We start from the raw sequence: 24,768 nt of genomic DNA, 5'->3' as shown, positions 1-24,768 counted from the left end.
AAAAAAAAAACCAAGCTTACTAAAGAACATTTATGTATTCACTTTTGTCTAAATTAAGAAGTTTTGTTTGCTTGTTTGTTTTTTGAAAGAGGATCTCTCTAAGTAGTCAAGGCTGACCTGGAACTCCTTACGTAGACCAGGCTGGCCTTGAACTCAAGAGATAGCTACCAGCCTTTGCCTCCTGAGTGCTGGCAGGCTCCACCAAGTCCAGCTTAAATTAAGAAGTTTTTTTTTTTTTTTTCAAGACAGGGTTTCACTGTAGTTTTAGAGCCTGTCATGGAACTAGCTCTTGTAGACCAGGCTGGCCTCTAACTCACAGAGATCCGCCTGCCTCTGCCTCCCAAGTGCTGGGATTAAAGGCGTACACCACCACCGCCTGGCTAAGTTTTAAAACAGCTGGGCAGTGGTGGCACATGCCTCTAGTCCCAGCACTGAGAGAGACATAGGCAGGTGAATCTCTGAGTTTTAAGGCCAGCCTGGTCTACAGAGCTTGTGTCAGGCAGGACAGGCTCCAAAGCTAGACAGAGAAACCCTGTCTAAAAAAAAGTTTTAAAACAAACTAACAGCAATTCTTTATTATTATTATTATTTTAACTTTATTTTATGTGCATTGGTGTGAAGGTATCAGATCCCCTGGAACTGGAGTTACAGACAGTTGTGAGCTGCCATGTGGGTGCTGGGATTTGAACCTGGGTCTTTTGGAAGAACAGCCAGTGCTCTTAACTGCTGAGCCATCTCTGCAGCCCCCAGTAATTCTTTTAGTTATTATAAAGAAAGCAACCATGGGTTTTTAGAGCCTTAAGAAGAAAGGAAGCTGTGATATACAAAGATTAGGAAATTAGGAATACTGATTTAAATGGAAAAGAAATAATTAGGTTTTTTAAATTTATAATTCTAATTTCCCTTCAATCTGGGAAGTAAGCAATGGCATTGTTAATGTAAACAGGTCTTACGCAGAAAGAATGTGGAATAGTTAGAGTCAAGAAAGTGAGAAGAGTACACTGGTACCAAAAAGGTTTTTAAAAAGATGATGGGGAGTGATGGGCTCTCGGGACTAATAGTGTCAGAACACTATTCTGTGTCAAGGGAAAGGAGGATGCCTGGGCCGGGCTCTAATTCAGCAAAGTTATTTTGTTTGGTTCCTAAGCAGTTCGTGGATGCTGGATTGCTGAGATAACATCCAGCAAGTAAATGAAACAACCCATTCCCCAGGCCTCTGTACGTGGGTCGTTTTCCTACCTGTGGCACAGACGCGCCCCAGATCAAACAAAGCCCTGGACCTTCACAAGGCAACCCAGTCTCCCGCTGCATTTTCTTTTTTTTCTTTTTTTTTTTTTTTTTTTTTCCATTTCAGTCCGGTTCCATACTTTTTGGGGTCGGTTCCCACCCCACAGGCTCTTCAGCTCTCACAGGTCTGGGACATTCCCTCCAGAAACAGCCCGGCACACCCCTCTCCATAATCGGTGCCCTGTGTTCTCCCGGGCTACAATCTCAGGATCGAAACCCCAAACCCAGGTTTGGGACCCCACGCGCAGCCACCTTCTGGTCAGTACAGCCCGGACAGAGGCGCGCTTCCCAGCCCGGGTCACATGTTTAAAGCCTCAGTCCTCACTTTGTGGCCCACACCCCCGCGTCCTCCTCCCACCCGCCCCGCGAGCCAACCTGAGCTTGGCCTCTTGGGGACGCCGTCACAATCCGATGCGACGCGGGGCTTCAGCGGTCAGGATCTTTGCTCCTCTCGGCTGGCCACCGACACCTTCCCCTCCGCCACCACCACTCGCCTCGGTCCCACTGGACACCGCCATCCCTGACGGCCGCACTGGGCACAATTCCCGCTGTTCATTGGCTGTTACCTAGGCAACCACGAGCAACGCCATTCCCCATTGGTTCAGTCTTCTTCCGTGCCATCTTTGTGAGGGGCCGAGTGTTTTGGGAGTCTGGGCCAAAAATCTGAAAGAGGGGTGGGGCTGAGCCTTCTGTCCCGTCATGATAAGACCAAGAGAAAAGGAGGACCCAAGTTTCATCTCTCCAGAGACTTCCAGGCAGAATCTTTAATCCCAAATAAGGTCGAACGTGTGTCCAAAGTGGCCACCAGCTCAAGAGGTTCTGATCTTTATATTCATAAACAGCTCCACCGCTAAGTATAAAGAGAGAACCTACATCCAGCTTTAGAAGCTCAGCTTTATACTGGCAAGGCGCTGCACTTCTGCATGTACAAGGACTTACGTCCCATATCCTTTGTATTTAAATATATTGCCATTATTGGAGCAAGTATTCCCAGATACTGTGCCCAAATATCTGTGAAGGCATGTTTGTTTACTGAACTGTGTGCGTGCAGCATGGTGTCAAGTTCTGTCGAGCTTGGGACAGCTGCTGTAGTGGGACTAATTACATATTACAAGACAAAGCAAATTGCTTCAGATTGCTTTTTGGATTGGGATTTCTTCATCCACAGGTTAGAAAAAATGATAATGATGATAATAATAATGCTAGGACTCATATAAGAACACAATGAAAAGGGGGTGGTTGTTGGAAGATATTTTTAAAAGATTTGGAGTCTGGACTGGGGAAATGGCCCAGTGGTTAAGAGCACTGGCTGCTCTTCCAGAGGACCTGGGTTCCCACCACCCACATGACAGCTCACAACTGTAACTCCAGTTTTAAGGGATCCTAAACCCTCATACAGACATACATGCAGGCAAAACACCAATGCACATAAAAATAAAATAATTAAAAAAGAATATTTTAAAAAAGATTGGGGTTTCATGTTCAAAAGATTTGGATTCTGCATTCAAATTCTATCTCTGCTACTAATAGTGTATGTTTTTGAGTCACTTATTAAGTTCTCTAGCCTGTAAACTGAGGTTAGACCAATAGATTCCATATGGCACTAACTCACTTGGTAATATAAGCTAACCTGAGCTACAGTTGTAGATTAAACTGCAATCACTGAGAAAAGGAGTGAAAGGAAAGGGAAGTTGTTAGAATTTATGTTTGAAAACATGAAGAAATTAGATAAAATCTTACATAGTATGAGGCCAAATCCTGGAAGGGCTGTAAATTACAGGAATCTTACAACAATGTAGTTTCTTTGATCAGCAAGATGGCTTGTTAGGTACAGGCAAACCTTTGTCTCCTTAGGACGCAGCATCTAACATCATGGGAGTTATAATGGCAGTTAAATGAGTCCATCCATGTAAAACATCTAAAGCAATACCCAGTACACACTTTTACCACTGGGTAGGTGCTAGCTCTCCACGTGTATTAGGACAGGCTCTGACGTGCTTAAGTAAAAGGGTAATCAAGATCTACGAGGGAGATAATAAATAAAGCCGCAGAAGACTTCTACAGAGAAAACTCAGAATACCACAGAGAATTTTTCTTGCCCGTAATTTTAAGTCCACAAGCTCAATGAGATGGAGGATACCACACATCATTTCCATGGTTCTGAAGACACAGGAAGCAGATGTCACTGTATTGGTTATGACTGAAGGGCCAATGGAACTCTATGTAGATCTTTGCTCAGTCTTGTTCTTTGTTTTTTTTTTTGTTGTTGTTGTTGTGCTGAGGGTTGGATATGGGGTCTTCTATATGGTAATCGAACAATCTACTACTGAGCTATTCTCTCAGGCCTAGAGGGATTCATTTGAAAAAAAATAAGCTCAAGATATTCCCATACATAGAACCAAACAATAGTTCTTTCAATTCAGTACTTCTGGTGAGTTGGAGCAATAATTTGACTCAAGAAAGTAGGATTATGGGTGCAAGGTGAGATGGTTCAGCGGGTAGATACTTGCCACCAAGTCTGACAACCTGAGTTTGAAACCTGGAACTCACATAATAGAAGGTGAGAACTAGTTACTGTCCTCTGACCTCCACACATACACACACGTGACATACACAATACATACACACAAAATTATATAAAATATTACTGCATGATCATAAAATATTGGGGATTATGTGGTTGGTCATTTTCTGTGAAAACTCTTTGTTCTACCTGCTGGTGGCTTTGAGAAGAAAAACAAAAATTATGCTAACAATAATCCCAGCAGCAACGAAAGGGGAACATCTGTGGAGGGCTATTTAGGTCCTGAGTACAACGTTAGACATGTCACTTACAGAGTCTTTTCTTAAATCAAGTGAGGTAAGGGCATTTATTCCCATTTTATAGATGAGGAGTTTTAAAAACTACCTTCTTAAAAATTTCTAATTGTTTAGAGAACAGAGTTTAAGCTCAAATGTTCCTGATATCCAGGCCCATGTTTCTAAGTAGTAATTCTACACTTTAACTTTATTAGATTAATTATTGCTATTATTATCATGTGTGCGTGTGTGTGCATATGTGTGTCAGATCCCTGGAGCTGGGGTTATAGGTGATGTGAGTGCTGGGAACTGATTCCATTCCTCTTCAAGAGCGGCAAGTGCTCTTAACTCTTGATCCATCCCTGCAGCATCCATTCTCCACTCAGTGTCTGGGTTCGGAGTGGATTTGATGTGGACTGTTGTGTGAGATCCCAAATAAATAACACATGGAGGCTTATTTTTAGTTATGGGTGCGTGGCCTTAGCTTTGTTTGTTTCTAGCCAGCTTTTCTTTTCTTTTCTTTTTCTTTTTCTCTTTTGATTTTCGAGACAGGGTTTCTCTGTAGCTTTTTTTAAAAAAATATTTATTTATTTACTTATTGTGTATACAATATTCTTTCTGCGTGTATGCCTGAAGACCAGAAGAGGGCACCAAACCTCATTACAGATGGTTGTGAGCCACCATATGGTTGGCTGGGAATTGAACTCAGGACCTTTGGAAGAGCAGGCGATGCTCTTAACCGCTGAGCCATCTCTCCATAGCTGTCTTTGGTTCCTGTCCTGGAACTAGCTCTTTTAGACCAGGCTGGCCTCTAACTCACAGAGATCCGCCTGCCTCTGCCTCCCGAGTGCTGGGATTAAAGGCGTGCGCCACCACCGCCCGGCCAGCTTTTCTTTTCTAAAATTAACCGTCTACCTTTTCCCTCTGGGCTTTTATCTTTCTTACTTCTGTGTATCTTACTTTCCTTCTTACTCCGTGGCTTGCTGGCTGGGTGGCTGGCCCCTAGCATCCTCCTCTCAGGTTCTCTTGCTGTTCCTTTGCTCCTCTTTTTCCTTGTGTCTCCTTCCATTTATACTCTCTGCCTGCCAGCCCCACCTTCCCTTGCTCCTGCCTCACTATCGGCCATTCAGTTCTTTATTAGATCATCACATGTTTTAGATAGGCAAAGAATCACAGCTTCACAGGGCTAAACAACTGCAGCATAAACAAAAGTAACACACCTTAAAATAATTTTCTACAACAGAAGCGTTTGATGTGGAGTTTGCTCCACCACACACCCCTGCCCTCCTCCCAAGCTCTTTCCTCCAAGGCTCTTGTTATCTATCCTTCATATGCCCTCTGCTGCCCCCCCCCCAGCCAAGCAGGCTGTCCTAATTAAGCTTTAGCCTTCTTCCTCTTTCTTTTGACAATGCGTGACGACTAAGGTGTTTCTTTCCTTTCTTTCTTCTCCAGTCAGTGATCCAGTTTCTTCCTTTAGGAGCTGGCTGTCAGTACAGGCTCTGGATACAGTTTTCACTTACTCGCCAACCTAATTTCAAGTCGATAAACTATTTATCTGTGGCTGTATCCTGATGGTGTTTATCTAGAGTGAGAACAGAGGAATTATTTTCTTTTTCCTTTTACTAATGAAAACGAGCACCAACTGTGTCTAGACATTGATGTGAATAAAGTCATGAGCTTTTTAGTTTCAAGGAACCAAAGCTTTCCTCAATGATCAGATAAAGCGTTGAATCATTGGCTCAGACACTTCGTAAATTGCAAGAGGGCTGGGATTTTAAAGTTATGAGATAGCAGGGGGTGAGTGGGGCACCTTCATTGTTGTCTTCTCAATTCTGTGTGCTTATTGACACAAAATGGCATTTTGCAGTTTTACAGTTCATCGTTGGCACTCAATTAGCAAGTGACTAAGAAAGGAGCTATCAGGAAAGCATCCGACAACCTGGCTGCCAATTGGAAGTTGGGGCGGGGCTAAGGGCAGAAGGCGTGCCTGACCCGAGTTTGTCTCGTGGAACATGCGCAGTCTTCACAGAAGGTGACGCGAAAGCTGTGGAGGCCGTGATTGCGTAGGCGCAGGTTCTGATTGGCCTCTGTTTGAGCGCGAGGGGCCGTGCCTACGCGTCGCCAAGTAAACAGGGCAGGCTGGGGGCGGGGCTACGGCGGCACCGCGCCCTGGTTGGCCAGGCGGGAGGTGGGGAGTGCCGCGGATTGGTCGCGGCCGCGAGCTCGCTGGTGGGGAGCGCGCCGGGTCCCCGAGCCGGCGGCCTGAGGGATGGACGAGACGAGCCCGCTAGTGTCCCCCGAGCGGGCCCAACCCCCAGAGTACACGTTCCCGTCGGGCTCGGGAGCTCACTTTCCGCAGGTACCCGGGGGCGCGGTTCGCGTGGCGGCGGCCGGCTCCGGCCCGTCTCCTCCGTGCTCGCCCGGCCACGACCGGGAGCGGCAGCCTCTGCTGGACCGGGCCCGGGGCGCGGCGGCGCAGGGCCAGAACCACACGGTGGCTGCGCAGGCCCAGGCCCTGGCCGCTCAGGCGGCCGCGGCGGCGCACTCTGTTCAGACCCACCGCGAGCGGAACGACTTCCCGGAGGACCCCGAGTTCGAGGTGGTGGTGCGGCAGGCCGAGGTGGCCATCGAGTGCTGCATCTATCCCGAGCGCATCTACCAGGGCTCCAGCGGAAGCTACTTCGTCAAGGACTCTCAGGGGGTGAGCGTGGGGGCGCGGGCGTGGCGGGGACGGCGTCCCGGGACCGGGGAGAAGGGAAATTGAAAGGGTGCCGAAGAGAAACTTCGGCGTCAGCGCTCTCCGGCCGTATGGGGGATGCTTCTGGGGACTAGATATGGGGAAACCCCTCAGGATGAAGAAATCAATCATAACCTTCTTGATGGGGAAGCGTGAGCGGAAAGTAAAAAGAGGAAACTGACCAGATACCGGGCAGAAAAGTGCTGACCGATCCTACTTTCCAGTCGGTCCTTTAGATTCAAACTGCTGGGACAAACATCCGGCCATAGCCTCCAGATTCGGGGCCTTAGGCTTATTCTCGTTCCCATTTTATTTTTCCTACGTTGGCCCAAAGCAGTGCTTCCCTGTTCTGTGGGTCAGTTGACCCATCACGGGCTCTGAGGATTTAATTCCAACCTCTGTTGTGGGGTTGTCTGTTTCGGGATCCCAAGTTTCTTATTAAGTCATTGGTGACAGCGTGGGTGGACTCATCAGTGCCATCTGTCCTGGTTATTGCTCACTCTGGGAAAAGGTTCGCATCGTTGCTTATGGTTCCTCGGTTTAGAACGCGGAGCTTTAAATACTGTAGACTGTCTCCTGCCCTTTAATTTCTTCCAAACCCATCAGCAGTTTGCTTAGCTAAGGCAGAGTTTTGCTGACCTTAATTTTGTCCCCTGCTTGTGTACTGGGGGTGTGAAAATAGGGTAACATGGGGGCATGAGATGACCAGGGCAGTTGAGAAGTGACTTTATCCTTTTGAGAACTTAATAAGAATTTAAAAATTTGGACACAGATCAGACCAGAGCTATTAAAGGGCTAGTAGGTCAAGAAATGTCTGGTCTTACCTGTTGACATTTTCAAATGTGCCAAAATGGTCTATTTTTCAAATGTACTATTGTATGTATTAAAATAATGGGTGTTAAAATTACCTCAAAATTCCCTTGACCCCCCCTCCCCCCAGACAGGGTTTCTCTGTGTAGCTTTGGCTGGTCTGGAACTCACTCTGTAGACCAGGCTGGACCTGAGCTCAGAGTTCTGCCTGCCTCTGTCTCCCAAGTGCTGGGATTAAAAGCATGTGTCACCACTATGAAGCTGGTCCCTTGTATTTTTTTGTGTGAATTTTTAAAGTTTTCTTTTAAAATTTAGAACTTTATGTGTCCTATTACTTTGCCTGCATTTATGTGTCTGTGTACCATGTGCATGCCTGATGTTGGGACAGGCCAAGGGGGTGTTGGATCCCCTAGAACTGGAGTTGTAGATGGTTGTCAGCTGTCTTGTGGGTGCTGAGGATTGACCCCTGGGTCCTCTAGAAGAGCAGCCAGTGCTCTTAGCTTTTGATCCATCTCTCCAGCCCCCATGTGGTCTCTTTAGATGGGTAGCATGCTGTTGTGTGTCTAAGTGGCCAGGAAGGGCTGTAATTGCAGCTCTTGACAGAGTTCATTGACTAATCTATTCACCCAGAGTTGTCCCTAAGATTACCAAAATGTGAGAGCAGTTCTGTCCACTGTGTTTGTATAAACTGGACTGGAGAAAGCTTTGAGAATATGCAGGTCCATGATTCAGCTCCCAGCACAACAAAACAAGTCAGCAAGGTTTTCCCTTTTTTGAGGGTGACGGACAGGCGAGAGTACGACACAGAATGCGCTTTAAGGTATTAGTTGTGTTTGGAGGCAGGTGGTTAATAGTTAGCAGTCGCTAGATCTTTTCATAGCCATAGTAAGATTTTTTTTTTCTCATTTAGACTTATGTCAGTGCTGGGTGATGGTGGCACACACATTTAATCCTAGCATTTGGGAGGCAGAAGCAGGTGGATCTCTGAGTTCTGCTAGCCTCATCTTTAGAGTGAGTTTAGGACAGCCAGGACTCTTACACAGAGAAACCCTGTCTTGAAAAACCATTAAAAAAAAAAAAGAAGTAGGGGGCTGGAGAGATGGCTCAGTGGTTAAGAGCATTGCCTGCTCGTCCAAAGGTCCTGAGTTCAATACCCAGCAACCACATGGTGGCTCACAACCATCTGTAAAGAGGTCTGGTGCCCTCTTCTGGCCTGCAGACATATACACAGACAGAATATTGTATGCATAATAAATAAATATTAAAAAAAAGTTTCAGGGGATCTGACACCTTCACGCCAATGCACATAAAAAAATAAAGTTAAGTAAATAAAAAAAATTCTTAAAAAAAAAAAAAAGAAGTAGGCCGGGCGTTGGTGGCGCAGGCCTTTAATCCCAGCACTCAGGAGGCAGAGGCAGGCGGATCTCTGTGAGTTCGAGACCAGCCTGGTCTACAAGAGCTAGTTCCAGGACAGGCTCCAAAAGCCACAGAGAAACTCTGTCTCGAAAAAAAAAAAAAAAGAAGTAGTATGTCAGATCAGCTGGGAAATGATCTAGTACTTTGATAGGTGGGATCTGTCACTTAGGTCACCTCAGTACATACGAAGAGGCCAGACCATAGGCCGGGGGCTTTTGTTCCTGTTGTATTGTTTTTGATGGTGTTCAGGAGCCCAGTTTCTTAATTTCCTGGCCACTATTCTCTGTTAGAGGTAAAAATCTACACACAGATGTATGATTGCTCTGCTCCCATTGAAAATGTGGTTTAGGATAGGGGGCCACTTCCTAAATGCTTGTGGGGGAGGATAGACTGGCCCACAGACACACTGTAGTTGGTATTTTCACCTTAGAATCAGTACCAAAAGCATTTATTTATTTAATTAATGCTTAAATAGTGCTTACCCTTATGCTAGCACTGTTTTTAAATGCTTTATAAATGCTAACACATCCCCCATAACCACCTTAGAAGTTGGTACTGTCTTATCTCCACAGGTGACATTGATTTGCACAAGATCCCTTCCCTAGTAAGGCAGGTTTCTTGGTTCCCAAGGTCTGACTCCTGGAAGTCAGGCATCTGAATTTATGGTTTCTCATTTTAGCTTTGCTGTTGGTTAGTATTGGACTTGCCTATGTGTGATAGATATTTTAAAATAGTAATGGCAAAATAAAGGTATATTTATCTTAAATGTAAAGTAAGTCTTTAAGCTTCTCAGAACCATATTCAGAGCTGTACTTAACATGTGGCCTACACTGCATCTTCTAAAATGGCTACTCAAGTTTACTTGTTTGTCAGCCATTGGAAGAAGGGAGAGAAAGACTGTGTCTCCACCCTTTTGGGCCCTTCCTTGAAGTTGCACCAGATTTCTCTGCCTACATCCTATTGTCCAGGACATAGTTGTAGTAGTTAGTTTCTGGGAGTTGTAGTCTTTATCTTGCCTACAAGATAAATTAGATGTCTTATGTTAGGCAGAAGGGGAAAGAGGAGGACCAGTAGTGTGTGCAATAACTACTTTTGGAACAATCTGAAATATCTTTTTTAATATTTTAAAATTAATTTTTTGTTGTTTGTTTTTGAGACAAGATCTCACGATGTAGCCCTGGCTGGCTTGGAACTCACTATGTTGACCCAGCCTCATTATGTCTAGAATTACAGGTATACAGCACCATGCCCAGCCTATTTTAATTTTAATTTATTTTATATATAAGTGTGTCTGCATGTTAGTATGCCACTTGTGTGGGTTCCCAGGGAGATCAGAAGTGGGTGTTGGTTGCCCCGGAACCAGGGCTGCAGGCAGGTGGGAGCCACCTGATGTGGGTGCTGGAAATTGTGCTCAGGTGCTCCAGAAGAGCAGCAAGGACTCTAGCTTGTTCTGAGAGATTCTTCTCTATGACAGCCTTGATTCCACTTCCCAGTTTATGGTAGTTTCTGCCACAGGATGATCAAGTTAGGACCTGGAACAGTAAAATGGAAAATGCTAGATTAGAAGTTGTCATGGTGATGTGTGCTCACATTACCCTTCCTCACTTTCCATCCTTGGTCTTCAGAGCTCATGTTCACTCAGCTGCAGAGGTATCTCCTCAGCATTACTCCTCTATGGCCTAATTTGTTAAAGAAGATGAATGAGCCAGGCATGGTGGTGCAGGCCTATAATCCCAACCCTTAGGAGGCAGAGGCAGGCAGAGCTCTGTGAATCTCAGATCAGCCTGATTTATATAATGCCTTTCAGGCCAGCCAGGCCTACATAGTAAAGTAAGACCCTGTCTCTGGGGGATGGGGTGAAGTGAGATATCACACATGAAAGCCCCAGGTAGGTAGTTCCTAGTACTTAGCAGGTACATAGTCAAGAGTTTTCTCCATTTTGCTCTTTTGTTTTTGTTTCTCTTTTTAAATGGTCTCAGGTTGCCCAGGCTAACCTCAGTCTTGCTATTTAGCCGAGAATGACTTTGTACTCTTGATTCTCCTGCCTGTACCTCCTGAGTTCCTAGGGTTACAGGTGTGTTCCTTCATGACTGGCTTTGTTTTGTTCTCTTTCACAGTTTTATGCCCATTGACCCCTATAGTAGGCTTTCTTGGATACATGGTGTTGTATATAATTTTGATATGATATTCTCATAACCACTGAGAATAGCAATTCATTAACTAATGCTCTTTAGTCTTTGCATAAAATTACCAATTGCAGTGTCTGCAGGGATATCTATCTAGGAACTTTATATCATATCAGTTATTTTCAATTTAAAAATATATATGTATATAAATTATATATACTTTGATACACATATATATGCATTTCATTTCTTTGATTGATTTTTGGAGACAGGATCCCACTATGTAGCCCTGCCAGACCTAGAATTTTTTGACCCAGGCTGGCCTTTAACTCAGAGATCCATCTGCCTCTGCCTTGCAGGGATTAAAGGTTTCCATCACCACTCCATCTTGTTTTAAATATACTTATTTATTTATTTATTTATTTATTTATTTATTTATTAAAGCAGGGGCTTACTGTATAGGCCTGGTTGGCCTGGAACTCAACAGTGATTGACCACCTCTGCCTCCTGAATGTTGGGATTGAAGATGTACACCTCCATGTTCTGCCTATATTATTTTTTTAAGTCTGTTTACTTAGTGTATGTGTGCATATGCCTCTAAAAATAGCATTTTTACAAAGGCTTTCTTATTTGTATGTGCAGAAGAAACACATTCAACATATGAATATTTGAAAAACAGCAAAAGATGTCATTTTCATGAGAAATTGTTATGTGTGTGAAATTGGGACAGTCAGAGGACTCAGTAGAAGGTGCTGACGACGAAGCCTGAGGGCCTGAATCCAGTTCCCAGAACCAGTGCGGTAGGATAGGACTGGCTTCCTCAAGTTCTCCGCCGCCGACATCCATCCGAAAGAATTCTCCCATCCTTCCAATTGGTTAAGAACCATATCAATAGCCATCACCAAATCTTAAGGAGCAAAACACTTAAATGATATAATGAATGCTCTCTTTCCCATGGGGATGTAGGTCATGAGATTTTAAGCTTTATCTGCCGTCTGGTACAAGGATCTATCGCATGCCCAAGTTATGAGTAAAATAGTTTGCAGTGCACAGTCATTCTTAGAGCATGGCCCAGGGCTCACTGAACTTTTCTCTTGAGGGCTCAGGAATGAGTATGTTCATAATAACTTTAGGCTTTGTTTGTCTGCTCTTAGTCTCATTTCCCTTTGTGTGCAGAGCAGAGATGTGAAGAGATCACATGATGTGAGATACTGAAACCCTGAAAACCAAGGAAGGTATGAGAAGTCAGTGGTCTGTCAATTCAGATATTACATAGTTTTGCAAAAACTTTTGAAAATGGTTATTTTTATAAAACTTTGGTTACTATGTAGCACCACCGCACCTGGATTGTAATTGGGGGGTGTGTGTCCTCAGCATTGTTTCCCAGGCTGGCCTTGTACCCCAGGGCTCCAGTGATCTTCAGTCTTTCTGTTGGGTAGTTGGGGCTGCAAATATGTGACCCTTTGCCTTTTCAGCGATCACTTTATCACATCCTTACGCTTGTCACTGCTGGTTAGTTAACCATCTGAAACTTCGGTTCCAGGAATTGGTTGTGAGTTCCGACACCAACTAGTAAGAAGTTTTTTGGTTCTTTGTAGTGGTATATTATTTGTATTTTGATAAATAAATCTTATCTGAAGACCAAAAGCAAAACTAAAGCCACTAGTGGTCAGGCAATGGTGACAAGTACTTTTAATCCCAGGATTTTGGAGACAAGCTGTCGGATCTCTGTGAGTTCAAGGCCACCGTGGATTCCACAAGATCAATGCAGAAACAAATCCAGGTAGTGGTGGTCTACACCTTTAATTCCAGTTCTAGGAAGTCACATGCCTTTAATCCCAGTGCTAGAGGGAATATAAAATGGGAGGGGAGAGAGGCTCTTACTGCTTAGTCTATAGTCACTCAGCCTTGGTAGAGGTGATACTTCCCTAGTTGCTTGGCCTCTCTGGGTTTTTATTATTCTTGCTACATTTGGCACCCAACGTACCACAGTTCTTGGTGCAGTTCTGTTTTTATTCACAGACCACTACTATTTCAGGTTTCTGTGCATTATTCTTCATTAAACAGGGAGTTTAGTAAGTGGCCATTAAGAAAAAATGCTTTTACAGCACTTGGGAGGCAGAGGCAGGCGGATCTCTGTGAGTTCGAGACCAGCCTGGTCTACAAGAGCTAGTTCCAGGACAGGCTCCAAAACCACAGAGAAACCCTGTCTCGAAAAACCAAAAAAAAAAAAAAAAAAGAAAGAAAAAATGCTTTTAAAATCAGCACCAAACTGATACATTCGGGGTCTAACAGAGGAATTGGCTATCTAGGGAGAAAAAAGGATGAGGAAAGCCAGTCGTTTTCTTTCTTAGCTAAATACTGGATTTAAATTTGGGTGCTTTTGAGAGTATTCTTGATTTGTCAGTGACATAGTTCACTATATGCAGTCATCATGTCTTTGGAAATTAGGGCAGAGGCTGTTTTGTGTCTGTTGAGGAAACTACCACATGCATACACAAACTAGGTCCTGATCAAATTCTAGCAGAACTGAGTTGCACTGAGGTCTATTCTTTTTTTTTTTTAATATTTATTTATTTATTTATTATGTATACAATATTTTGTCTTGTATATATGCCTGAAGGCCAGAAGAGGGCACCAGACCTCGTTACAGATGGCTGTGAGCCACCATGTGGTTTCTGGGAATTGAACTCAGGACCTTTGGAAGAGCAGACAATGCTCTTAACCTCTGAGCCATCTCTCCAGCCCCCACTGAGGTCTATTCTTAGTCCTAGTCTCTCGCTCTCTCTCTGAATGTCCTTCCAGCTTTCCATTCTTTCTCCTTCCTCCTGTCATTCCCTCAGTTATTTAATCCAGACTGTTCTCCAGTGAAGCCCCTGTGTGACTGAGGTAACCATACTTTTTTATTCTTTTGAAGAGCCAATTCATGCTCTCCTCATAGTGGGAGGAAATTGAGGAGCCTGACAGGTCAGTACATAAATGACACTTGTCTGCAGCTTGGCCTTCAAGTTCTGCTTTCTTTAAGTGGAAAAATTTAATTTATTCCTGGTACTTCTCAGCCCTCCCCGGTATCTGGAATATCTCCACCCCCTCTCACTGGAGGCTGCATGCTGCGAGCTACACTGGTGAGTTGTTTCAGCAGTCTCAGCTGCCCTGCTCACAGCTGAGAGCCTGTGGCTGCTGCTCTGCTTTCCAGAGACTGTGTTCAGGATGAGCACAGAGACTGGCGTGCCCCTCTGGATAAGAAAGTAATTCCTTGCTGGGGTGTGGTTTCATCCCTGGGAAGGCAGAGGCAGAGGCAGACAGATTCCTGTGAGTTCAACTAGTCTGGTCTTTTTAATAAGTTATAGGCCAGCTAGGGCTACATAGTGAGACTGTGTCTTTAAATAAAAAGTAATTACAAATACTTATAATATGGTTTGTATTTTACTTTTACCAATAAATGAGTTTGACTTTAAGAATAAACTTATTCTTTTTGGAAGAAAAAAGAGAGTTCTGGGTTTCTCTTGCCTTTTCAAATCCTTGCAAGGAGATTATTAAAGGTCGGACTTCAAGACTTAACTAGTTCTTGTTAGAGATGGGATGAGTAAGTTCACTGGAACTCAACTAATGGAGGAGATGGGTACGTGTTGTCTGCTGTCACCTACTCTAACTGAGGTTGGCTGTGAGTTAAGGAAAGAAGGAAAAGAGTAATGAGATGAATCTCTTGGTTAGCATATCTGCTTTTCTTCCTTAGAATCACCACTTTGGGTTCTGGAAGGAATAAGATAAATAAATCCAGAGGGCCTAAGGTTCTGTGAAAGAAAACATTTAGAGTCTAGACCTGGTGGAGCACACCTTTAATCCCAGCACTTGAGAGGTAGAGGAGGTCAGAAGGTCTGTACAGCTGAATTCCAAGCCAGCCAGGGATACACAGTAAGAACTGACTCTAGAAATAAAGCCAGAAAAAACAGATTCAATTACTTTAGGATAGAGAAAATGAATTGTGGGTTCTTTTCTCTTAAACTCTTGCCTATCAGAATTTGAGAACCCCAATTCTAACTACATTCTTTTTCCAGTTATATTTTTTGTTTCCTCTTTGGTTGTCATTAGATTGTGTTTCTTAAATTTTTTTTTCAGTTTTGTTAATATAAGTATGATAGAGGAAATGAGTCACTGCTAACAATTTTCTTAACCTCATTTCGTAATGCTTCACGTCCCTTCATTCATTCATTCATTCATTCATTTATTTATTTATTTTTTGCTAGACTGAAGCCAGCAAGTCCAGCAAGCAATATGCTGCTTCCACCCATTTTGGAACTGATGTTAGAGGCATTTGCAGGGATGCTCAACTTGCTACTTGGGTGCCAGGACCTAAGTTCTGATCCTCATAGTTGCAAAGCAAGCACTCTTAACTGTTGAGCTATCTCTCCATCTCTGAGTCTTTATGTAGTTGATATCAATGACAGTATATACACATACACACACCCTGGAAGTTGGAGTTTGATGGTACTAAGTTTGTGACATACTATAATAAAGAAAACTGTTAATAGGATAAATGGGAGAGGTTCTTACAAAAAATATATAATCAACTATAAGTTAATGTTTCATTTTGGGGGAAAGGATTAATTTGGGGCCATTGATATATAGTGAGTTATATCTTTTTAGAGAGGACAAAGCTGTGCTGTATTAGCATAGGATTGTTGCCTATCAAGATCTGTTAGCAAGCCGGGTGGTGATGTGTGTCTTTAATCCCAGTACTCGGGAGGCAGAGGTAGCAGGCGGAGCTCTTTGAATTTGAGGTCAGCCTGGTATACAAAGCAAGTTCCAGTATAGCCAGGACTGTTGCACAGAGAAACCCTGTCAAAAAAAAAAAAAAAAAGAAAAGAAAAGAAAGAAAGAATTGTATTACCAAGTTGGTTTCTGGGTTTTGAACATACAAACCCAATTTACTTTGAAGCACAGTTGCATTAGAGGTTAGAGATGGGGAAAACAAAGAAGTGAGCAAGAAGAATGGGGTGTCTGCTGCCTTTGGCCATAGCTCTTTCTAGCAGCCTGTCTCCACTGAGTCAAAGGCCTCATAAATGCTAAGTATGGGAATGGGATCTACTTCTCAGGTACTCCAGGCTTCCAAGTCACCTTCTCTATCTTCTTTTTCTTTTGGCTACGTAGAAGATCATTGCTGTCTTCAAACCCAAGAATGAAGAGCCATACGGGCAGCTTAATCCTAAATGGACCAAGTGGCTACAGAAGTTGTGTTGTCCATGCTGCTTTGGCCGTGACTGCCTTGTCCTCAACCAGGGTTATCTCTCAGAGGCAGGGGCTAGCTTGGTGGACCAAAAACTGGAACTCAACATTGTACCCCGTACAAAGGTCAGTGACCCATTTTTTGGATCTTTAGAGCTTTGCTAAAGGTGTGCTGAGCCCTGATCTCTTAATGGAACAGTGGGTCTAGGGAGGTTTTGTTTAAATCTGGAATACTCAGTCTTTTGGGGTTGGGTGGGAGAAATGGGCTTACAATTTGATCCTCTTGAAGGACACATAAACATAATATATACAATCTTAGAAATCTCACAGGTGCCTTATATATATTTATGGACTTCCTTGGTCTTTGTATCCAGGCAATCTTTGTATCCAGCTGGCTATAAACCTAGGTACTTTTACTGCTCATTCACAAAGACTTCTGGAACAAGATTTAGGTGCACAGTTTCTCAGTTTTTTTCTTTCCTTCCTTCCTTCTCTCTCTTTTCTTGTTTTTTTTTTTAGTAAGAAAATTCTTTGTATATCAGTATGTGTGTATTATGCTCCTGTGTGCAGGTGCCAACAAAGGCCAGAAGGCATTAGATTCTCTGGAACTGGAATTACAGGTGGTTCTGAGTCTCCTCATATGGGTGCTAGGAACTGAACTCTACTCCTGTAAGAGCAGCAAATGCTTTTAACCACCGAGCCATGTCTGCAGTCCCTCTTTCTTTTTATTTTTATTTTATTTTTTAAAATATTTATTTATTATGTATACAATATTCTGTCTGTGTGTATGTCTACAGGCCAGAAAAGGGCACCAGACCTCATTACAGATGGTTGTGAGCCACCATGTGTTGCCGGGAATTGAACTCAGGACCTTTGGAAGAGCAGGCAATGCTTTTAACCACTGAGCTATCTCTCCAGCCCCTCCCCCTTTCTTTTTAAAGGACAAGGTCTTGTCATGTCGTCCAAATGAGTTCTAAGCACAGTATCCTCTTGTGATTCACCTCCCAAGTACCCGAGTCTGTAGAGTGTTTCACTATGCCTGCCTTATGCAAGGTTTGGTAAAGAGAATTTGGTTGGGCTTAGGGTTAGAGTGAAATGTCTGTCTCAACTCCCTGCAGAGTACTACCATGGAATCTCCCTCCCTCACCTTCATGCTGTAGAATCCTGGGGCTCATCTGAGTATATCAGAATAGAGGTCCTGGACTGGGTGTGTTAGCTCAGTGCTGGAACACCTAACTCAGCATATGCAAGGCCCAGGGTTCAGTTCACAACACCACAAGGAAGGCAGGAAAAGGGAGGGTGGGAGGGGAGAGGAGGAAGGAGAAGGAAAGAACCAGTTCTAGACAAATTCTCATGGTGTGGATTGACACACCCCTTGTGTGTTGTTGTTAGTTGAGACTCTTATAAAGAGTTGGGACCTTTCCCAACTTTTTCCTCTTTGAAACAGTGCTTGATACATACTTGATTTCATATGACTTCAGGGAATTTACTGATACTAGTTTAAGAACATCTTGTGTGATCATTATTGCTTCAGAATCTGGTCCCTCACCTGAAATCCTCTTAGATCAAGACCATCCTAGACTCTGGAACCCTTTCCATATTCCCTGCTCAGTGTTCTATAATTTCCTCTCTTTGCTAGGCAAATAGCACAGAGCCACAACTGTTTCCTGGTTTGCTCTACTGGTGCTTCCAGGGTGCAGTGCCTAAGGGTGGGAGGCTTGAGTTTGAATTCTACTCAGCAACTTTTTCTCTTATTGGAGATAATCTTGTTAAGTAGCCCAGGCTGGCCTTAAACTTGTGATCTTCCCACCTCAGCTTCCTGAGTGCTGAGGATCAAAGCACTGGCCTCTGTAGCTTTTTGTTTGTGTGAGCCATGGGCAAAGCAGTGAACCCCTTAATGTATTTTCAGCACCCTCCCTGTAAAACTAGAGTTAGGCATAGTTATTATTTAGTAGAGTGCTTATCAAGATTAAACAAGGTAATCTATATAAAACACATAACCTAGTGCCTAGCATAATGTAAATATTCTATGCATATTGTGTTTTTTTTTAAATTTATTTATTTCTTTATTAATTAAGTAAAGATTTCTGTCTCTTCCCCACTGCTGCCTCCCCTTTCCCTCCCCCGCATATTGTGTTTTTTAAAATATTTTTAGTTTTGAGAATTATGTAATAATCATTTTCTCTTCCCTATCCACCCTCTGTTCTTTTTCAAATTCATGACCTTTTTGTCTTTAATTATTTGTGTGTATATGTGTGTGTGTTTCTAAGTATATAAAACATGTTCAGTCTGTATGTATGATGTTATATTAATATATGTTTTCAGGGCTATCCATTTAGTATTGGATAACCAATTGTTGTGCTCTTCCCTGGGAAAGGCTATTTTCTATTGCTTTCAGTATTTCCCAGTTGCCAGGAGCTCTTTGTCCATGGTGGAGGCCTCATTTGCTTTCCCCCTTCCATGTTAGCATGACTGTCTGTGGTGGTCTTGTTCAGCTCATGTTTAGGCAGCCATGTTGGTGAGACTTCACGGCTGTAGCTTCTGACATTTCTAGAAGACAGTCTAACAGCAAGCTCCTTATTCTTCTGGTTCTTTCAGTTTTTCCACCCCCTTGTCCACAAGACCTGTGAGCCTTGGGTGCAATGTATCTAGGTGTATTAGTTGAGACTATGTTTCACATGTCGGCATTTTGATCAGTTACAGTTTTCTGTAATGGTGTCTGTCTGTGGCAAAGGTAAGTTTGTTTGATGAGGGGTCTTGCAGTGTTTTTGTACCTGTTTCAATCATTAGATACCCCTACAGCTCCCTCACTAGAGAACATTAGTGAGTTCTGAGGATCTCTGGAGTCATTGTCAACACTTCTCTTCCAGGAGGCTGAGAAGAGACAACTTTTCAAGTTTAAATTCAACTGCTAGAGAATATAAGAGGAATCTCTTCCTTTTGCTGCCTGCCCTATTCTTGTGACAGGATTCTATCCAGTTGATTAGAGTATCTGTCACTATGGAAACAGAGCTCACATTGTGAAGGTGCTTCAAATAGTAAAGTTGTGGTTCTTGTTCCTGTGAGGAAGAAGTAGTGAGAGTGCCATTACTCACACAGGGAAGAGTGCTGTGCTGGGAGAGCAGGTGCAGACAGACCTGATAGCAGGGAGAGATGCTGTGCAGCTCCAACAAGCGGGGTTTCCAAGTGGAAACTGGAAAAGTCGTGTTTTCTTTCTTTCTTTCTTTCTTTCTTTTTTTTTCTAGACAGGGTTTCTCTGTGTAATAACCATATCTGTCTGTCCTGAAACTCACTCTTTAGACCATGCTGGCCTGTAACTCACAGAGATCCGCCTGCTTCTGCCTCCCAAGTGCTGGGATTAAAGGCGTGTGCACCACTGTCTGGCAGAAAAATAGCTTTAAGAAAATACTCTTCTCTTTTATTTCTATGTTTATTTGTTAAATATGTAGTAGGGAGCACATATGCCAAGACTCACACATGGAAATCAGGGACAACTGGTGGGAGTTGATGCTTTCTCTACAGTTATATGTTCTGCGGACCAAACTCAGGTTGTCAGGCTTGGTGGCAAGAGCCCTTACCCACTGGGCTGTCTCACCAACCCTTTTTTTTTTCCTTTGTTGCCCCCCCCCCTTTTTTCTCCCTCACCTTCTTTCCCTTCCTCTCCCGCCTTCCCGTTCTCTTTTCCCTTTCATTTCCTTTCCTCCCCTTCCCCATTTGAGACCAGGTCTCACTCTAGCTCATTCTGGCCAGGAACTGACATGTAGACTATTTTTGCTTCAACCTCGTGTGGAACTTCCTTTGCCTCTTAAATGCTGACTGAGATCACAGTAGACATGTATTCCCATGCCTAAGTCATTCATATCACGAGGGGTATGAGATTGTTACATGGTGTGGCTCTGCCATCTCAGAGCCCTTCATTTACAACTTCACAGATTAAGGAAATGTGAACTGAAAGAACTGTGGAAGGTTCTGGAGGCTTGACTCAGAAGTGATATATACATCATTTTATCAACATTCTGTTATTCGAAATTGGCCATGTTGACTACCCTGAACCATAACTGGGAAATACTTTTTCTTCCCATGAAGAGGAACTGTATTACTGATCCTCTAGCTGTTCTCTGCCACGGTGGTCTTCTTTCTTAAACTTAACTCTAGCCTAAATAACTTCTCTCTTTTTGTTGTAGGTAGTATACCTGGCCAGCGAAACCTTCAACTACAGTGCCATTGACCGAGTAAAGTCCAGGGGCAAGCGGCTTGCACTAGAAAAAGTGCCAAAAGTTGGGCAGCGGTTTAACCGCATCGGGCTACCACCAAAGGTATAGATTGTCCCTGTGTGACTTAACAAAGTTGATGGTGTGTGGTGGCATAATCACTTAAGAGGGGGAAACAGGTATATATAGGCTTGAATTGGGCATGTAAATGACCTTCCCTGCGGCTCTTGTCTTTCTCACTTCTGTCAGAGGTCTCAGGGTTGGAAGTAGCTCTCCAGGGAATGTAAACTCATTTTATTCCTCCAGAGTCTAGACCATTCAGATAGGCTTCTTCAACTTGGGTGGATGAATCTCTCCCATTCCTTTTCTTTGATGTGAACTCCACAGGGCCTTTGTGGGTCTCTGGCTTTCTCCTGGGGTCTTTAATTTGTCCTCTACAGAAATGATTTTGTTCCTTCCATTGGGTTGCAGGTCGGGTCATTCCAACTCTTTGTTGAAGGCTACAAAGATGCAGACTATTGGCTGCGACGTTTTGAAGCAGAGCCTCTCCCTGAGAACACCAACCGACAACTACTGTTGCAGTTTGAGCGGTTGGTGGTGCTGGACTACATCATTCGCAACACTGGTGAGCAGCCAGGGGTGCTTCCATGCTTTGCGCCAGACTCCTGAGGATTGAGGGGGCCTGGAGGTCTGTCGGAACCAGAGTCTGTAGGACCTTGTGAGAATGGTGATTTTCTGTGTTCAAATGGGTATGCCTATTTAAAGAGGATCTGGTAGACCAGTTTTCTGGGTTAAATTTTGTCTAGATATAGAGAATACAGGTTATTAGAGGTAGTTACCTGGCTTTTCCAAAACACTGAAAAGTACATTCATTCTTGATTCCTAGTCATTCTTAGAGATTGAATAAGGCAGTATTATCTTTTTATGACCTTTAGAAAAAGATTCTTGGATCATTGCTTTTCTTTTGTGGATTTTTTTTTTTTTAAACAAGGTTTTTCTATGAATCCTTGGCTGTCCTCAGACTCTCTGTATAGAACAAGCTGGCCTTGAACTCACAGAGATCCACCTACCTTTGTGTTGCCAAGTGGTGGGATTAGATGGGCCATGACACCTGGAATTTTTTTCTCTTAAATATACTGGTGAACTTGAATTCATTAGTCCTGACCAAATCAATATGTAGCAGGGAATTTTTGATTACTAATCAATCTCCTTAGGAGATTTTCTGATTCTTTGTGGTTTAATCATGGTAGGTTTTGTGTGTCTAGGACTTTCTCCATATCATCTAGGTCATAATACTGTTTTTAGTATTAAATTCTTTTTATTTTTATAGAATTGTTGATAATATTTGTGCTTTCATTTCTGAGTCTTTTTTTTTTTTTTGTCTTATTTCATCTAGCTAATGGTTTGTCCCTTTTGTTGATGTTTGTTTGTGTGTTTTGGGTTTTTGAGACATGTGACTCTTCTGTCCTATAAGTCTCTATGTGGCCGGCCTCAATCTCACCAGGATCCTCTGCATCTGGCACCCGAGTGCTGTGCCTAAAGGCTGTGCCACCACGGGTAACTGACGGTCTTAAAGAGTAGCGTTTGGTGTCATTCTTTCTCTGTTTTTTGTCGATCCTCTGTTCAGTGTGCTTCTGCTCCAGTGTTACACCCATCTAGTGGCTTTTGGTTTGCTTTGTTCTTCTTTCTACTTCTGCAAGATACAAGGTAAAGCTGTTGATTTGTAAGTTTTCTCATTTTGCAGTGTAAACAATTAAAGCTATAAATCTATCACTAAACACTGTGCTATTATGTTCTGTACATTTTGAAATGAAAATGAGTGGAATTTATGCCCTGGCAATGCTAAAGAATGCATGAACAGTTTGTATATGGCAGTTCTGTTGAACTTGTCCTTATTGGTTTTTTCATGGTTAAGTTGATGAGGATAACTGACCAGGTCTTCTTCCTCAAGAGGGCACCAGATCTCATTACAGATAGTTGGGAGCCACCATGTGGGTGCTGGGAATTGAACTAAGGACCTCTGGAAGAGCAGGCAGTGCTCTTAACTGCTGAGCTATCTCTCCAATCTCCCCTGCACATTTTGTTAATGTGTATATTTGTTTCCATTGTCTCTTAAGCTTTTCTTAGTTGCCATTGTGATTTCTTCTTTCATTCATTGGTTATGCAATTTTGCAAATTTTCTATTTTCCTTTTTTTGCCATGTGAAGAGTCGGGGGCGGGGGTTGGAGAGAAAAAAAAAAAAGACCTTGTAGCCCAGGCTCTTCTGGAACTTACTATGTAGCTCAGGCTACTTTAGAACTTATTGCACTATTTCTGCATTTCTGGATTGCATGCATGATGAGCTCCTGTGCCCAGTTTTCCAGTTTTCTCTTTGCTGTTGCTTGGTTATTTATTTTATAGTTTTTTTTTTTTTTCCCCGAGACAGGGTTTCTCTTGGCTTTGGAGCCTGTCCTGGAACTAGCTCGGTAGACCAGGCTGGTCTCGAACTCACAGAGATCCGCCTGCCTCTGCCTCCCAAGTGCTGGGATTAAGGGCTCGCGCCACCGTCGCCTGGCTTATAGTTTTTTTTTTAATTCATAGTTTGCTTTCTGTTGTTTCTGTTATCCGTGGTTAACTAATTTGAAAATATTAAATGGGAAGGTCCAGAAATAAATAATGCATAAGTTTTATATAACTAAAAAAAATTCCACTCTGAGTAGCTTAAAGTTTCTTGCTGTCTCACCCAGGACGTGACTCATCCCTTTGTCCAGTATATCTGCACTGCAGAATGACCTGTCTGTCAGTTTTAGTGATCTTAGCTAGTCCCTCAGCTGTTGCCATAAGAATCGCTCATTTTGCTGAATAGTAGGTCCTAAATACAACACTGACAATTGGGACAACCCGAAGAAAGCTGTGAGGTATTTCCGTTAAGTGAAAGTGTGTATGTGAGGGGGGAGAGGAAGACAGTCTCCCCAGTTTGGCAGCCTGGCTTCAGCTGGGAGTCTTGGAACACACCCTTTTGGTTAAGGAGGAACTGTACTTTGATAGTTACCTATTTTTTCAGACTGTACTAACAGTCTGTGGCTTCCTATCTGACCATGCTGGAAAATGTCTTATGTACAGTGAGAAGCAAGTGTTAGGAGAGAGTTCTGTGTGTGTATGTATCTGTTAGACCTTGCCTGACAGGACTGGACTCTGTGATTCCCATCCCTTTGAGGAATAATTAAAGTGAAAAGGGAAGCCAGAACACAATGTATGCAATGCTGAAATTAGAAAACCAGACATAGGCTGGGCATAGTGGCACCCACCTTGAATCCCAGAATCTAGGAGGCAGGGACAGATAGATCTCTGAGTTCAAGGCCAGCCTGTTCTACAGACTGAGTTCCAGGTCAGTTAGGGCTACATAGAAACCCTATTTTGAAAATCAAATAAATAAACAAGTAATAGACTGATCTTTGTCTCTGTATAGTTACTATGCTATGATGTTTTAAATAAAATTACTGGACAGTGTCTTATAAAACACTATTTAAGTGTCTTATTACCTAAATTGTCTCATGGAAAAAGTTTTTATTTCATTTTAAAAGAGGGTCTCACAAGCCTCAAACTCAGAGATCTGCCTGCCTCTTCCTCCTGAGTGCTGGGGCTAAAGGTGTGCACCATTGTACCTCACCTAAGTTCATCAGTTAAAGTGATCTAAATAAGGTCTACATGCTACATTTGGTTAATGCATCCCATAGTACCTTCTTTTTTTTTTGTTTTGGTTTTTCAAGACAGGGTTTCTCTGTGGCTTTGGAGCCTGTCCTGGAACTAGCTCTGTAGACCAGGCTGGCCTTGAACTCACAGAGATCCGCCTGCCTCTGCCTCCCAAGTGCTGGGATTAAAGGCGTGCGCCACCAACACCCAGCATCCCATAGTACCTTTAATTATGAAAAAGTCTCACCAACCTCCCGTTTTTAATCTGTTGAAGCAACTGGGTAGAATCTTCATATTGACAGATTGAGTCTACTCTGTTCCTCATGTTTCTTTCAGATTGATGCTCAGTCTAAAGACTTGGTAAAATTCAGGTTTAAGGTTTTTTTTTTTTCTTTATTTTTCCTGGGTGAAGTTTCTCTGTGTGGCCTTGAATTCACAGTGGCCTACTTCCACTGCGGTTAAAGTTGTCTGCTACTACCACCAG

At 43.1% G+C, this 24,768-nt stretch overlaps 2 protein-coding genes across 2 annotated transcripts in view; one reads left to right on the top strand and one right to left on the bottom strand.

The window, feature by feature from the left end:
• Positions 1-1,810, bottom strand: part of Morn4 (MORN repeat containing 4) — an 11,160-nt gene extending 9,350 nt beyond the window's left edge. The window contains exon 1 of the mRNA XM_050148998.1: positions 1,663-1,810. The gene's annotated coding sequence lies outside the window, so the exon portion shown is untranslated. The remainder of the gene's footprint in view (positions 1-1,662) is intronic.
• Positions 1,811-6,303: 4,493 nt separating this feature from the next.
• Positions 6,304-24,768, top strand: part of Pi4k2a (phosphatidylinositol 4-kinase type 2 alpha) — a 34,231-nt gene continuing 15,766 nt past the window's right edge. Inside the window, exons 1-4 of the mRNA XM_050145602.1 lie at positions 6,304-6,787; positions 16,327-16,527; positions 20,586-20,717; positions 21,084-21,237. Of these exons, the coding sequence (XP_050001559.1) occupies positions 6,356-6,787; positions 16,327-16,527; positions 20,586-20,717; positions 21,084-21,237 (919 nt within the window). The 5' untranslated portion in view covers positions 6,304-6,355. The remainder of the gene's footprint in view (positions 6,788-16,326; positions 16,528-20,585; positions 20,718-21,083; positions 21,238-24,768) is intronic.

Source organism: Alexandromys fortis, unplaced genomic scaffold (assembly GCF_014885135.2).
Source record: "Alexandromys fortis isolate MF-2015 unplaced genomic scaffold, M_Fortis_MF-2015_v1.1 scaffold_16, whole genome shotgun sequence".
Lineage (NCBI taxonomy): Eukaryota > Metazoa > Chordata > Mammalia > Rodentia > Cricetidae > Alexandromys > Alexandromys fortis.
Note: the sequence above shows the minus strand (reverse complement) of the source record. Positions and strands in the feature narration are given on the sequence as shown.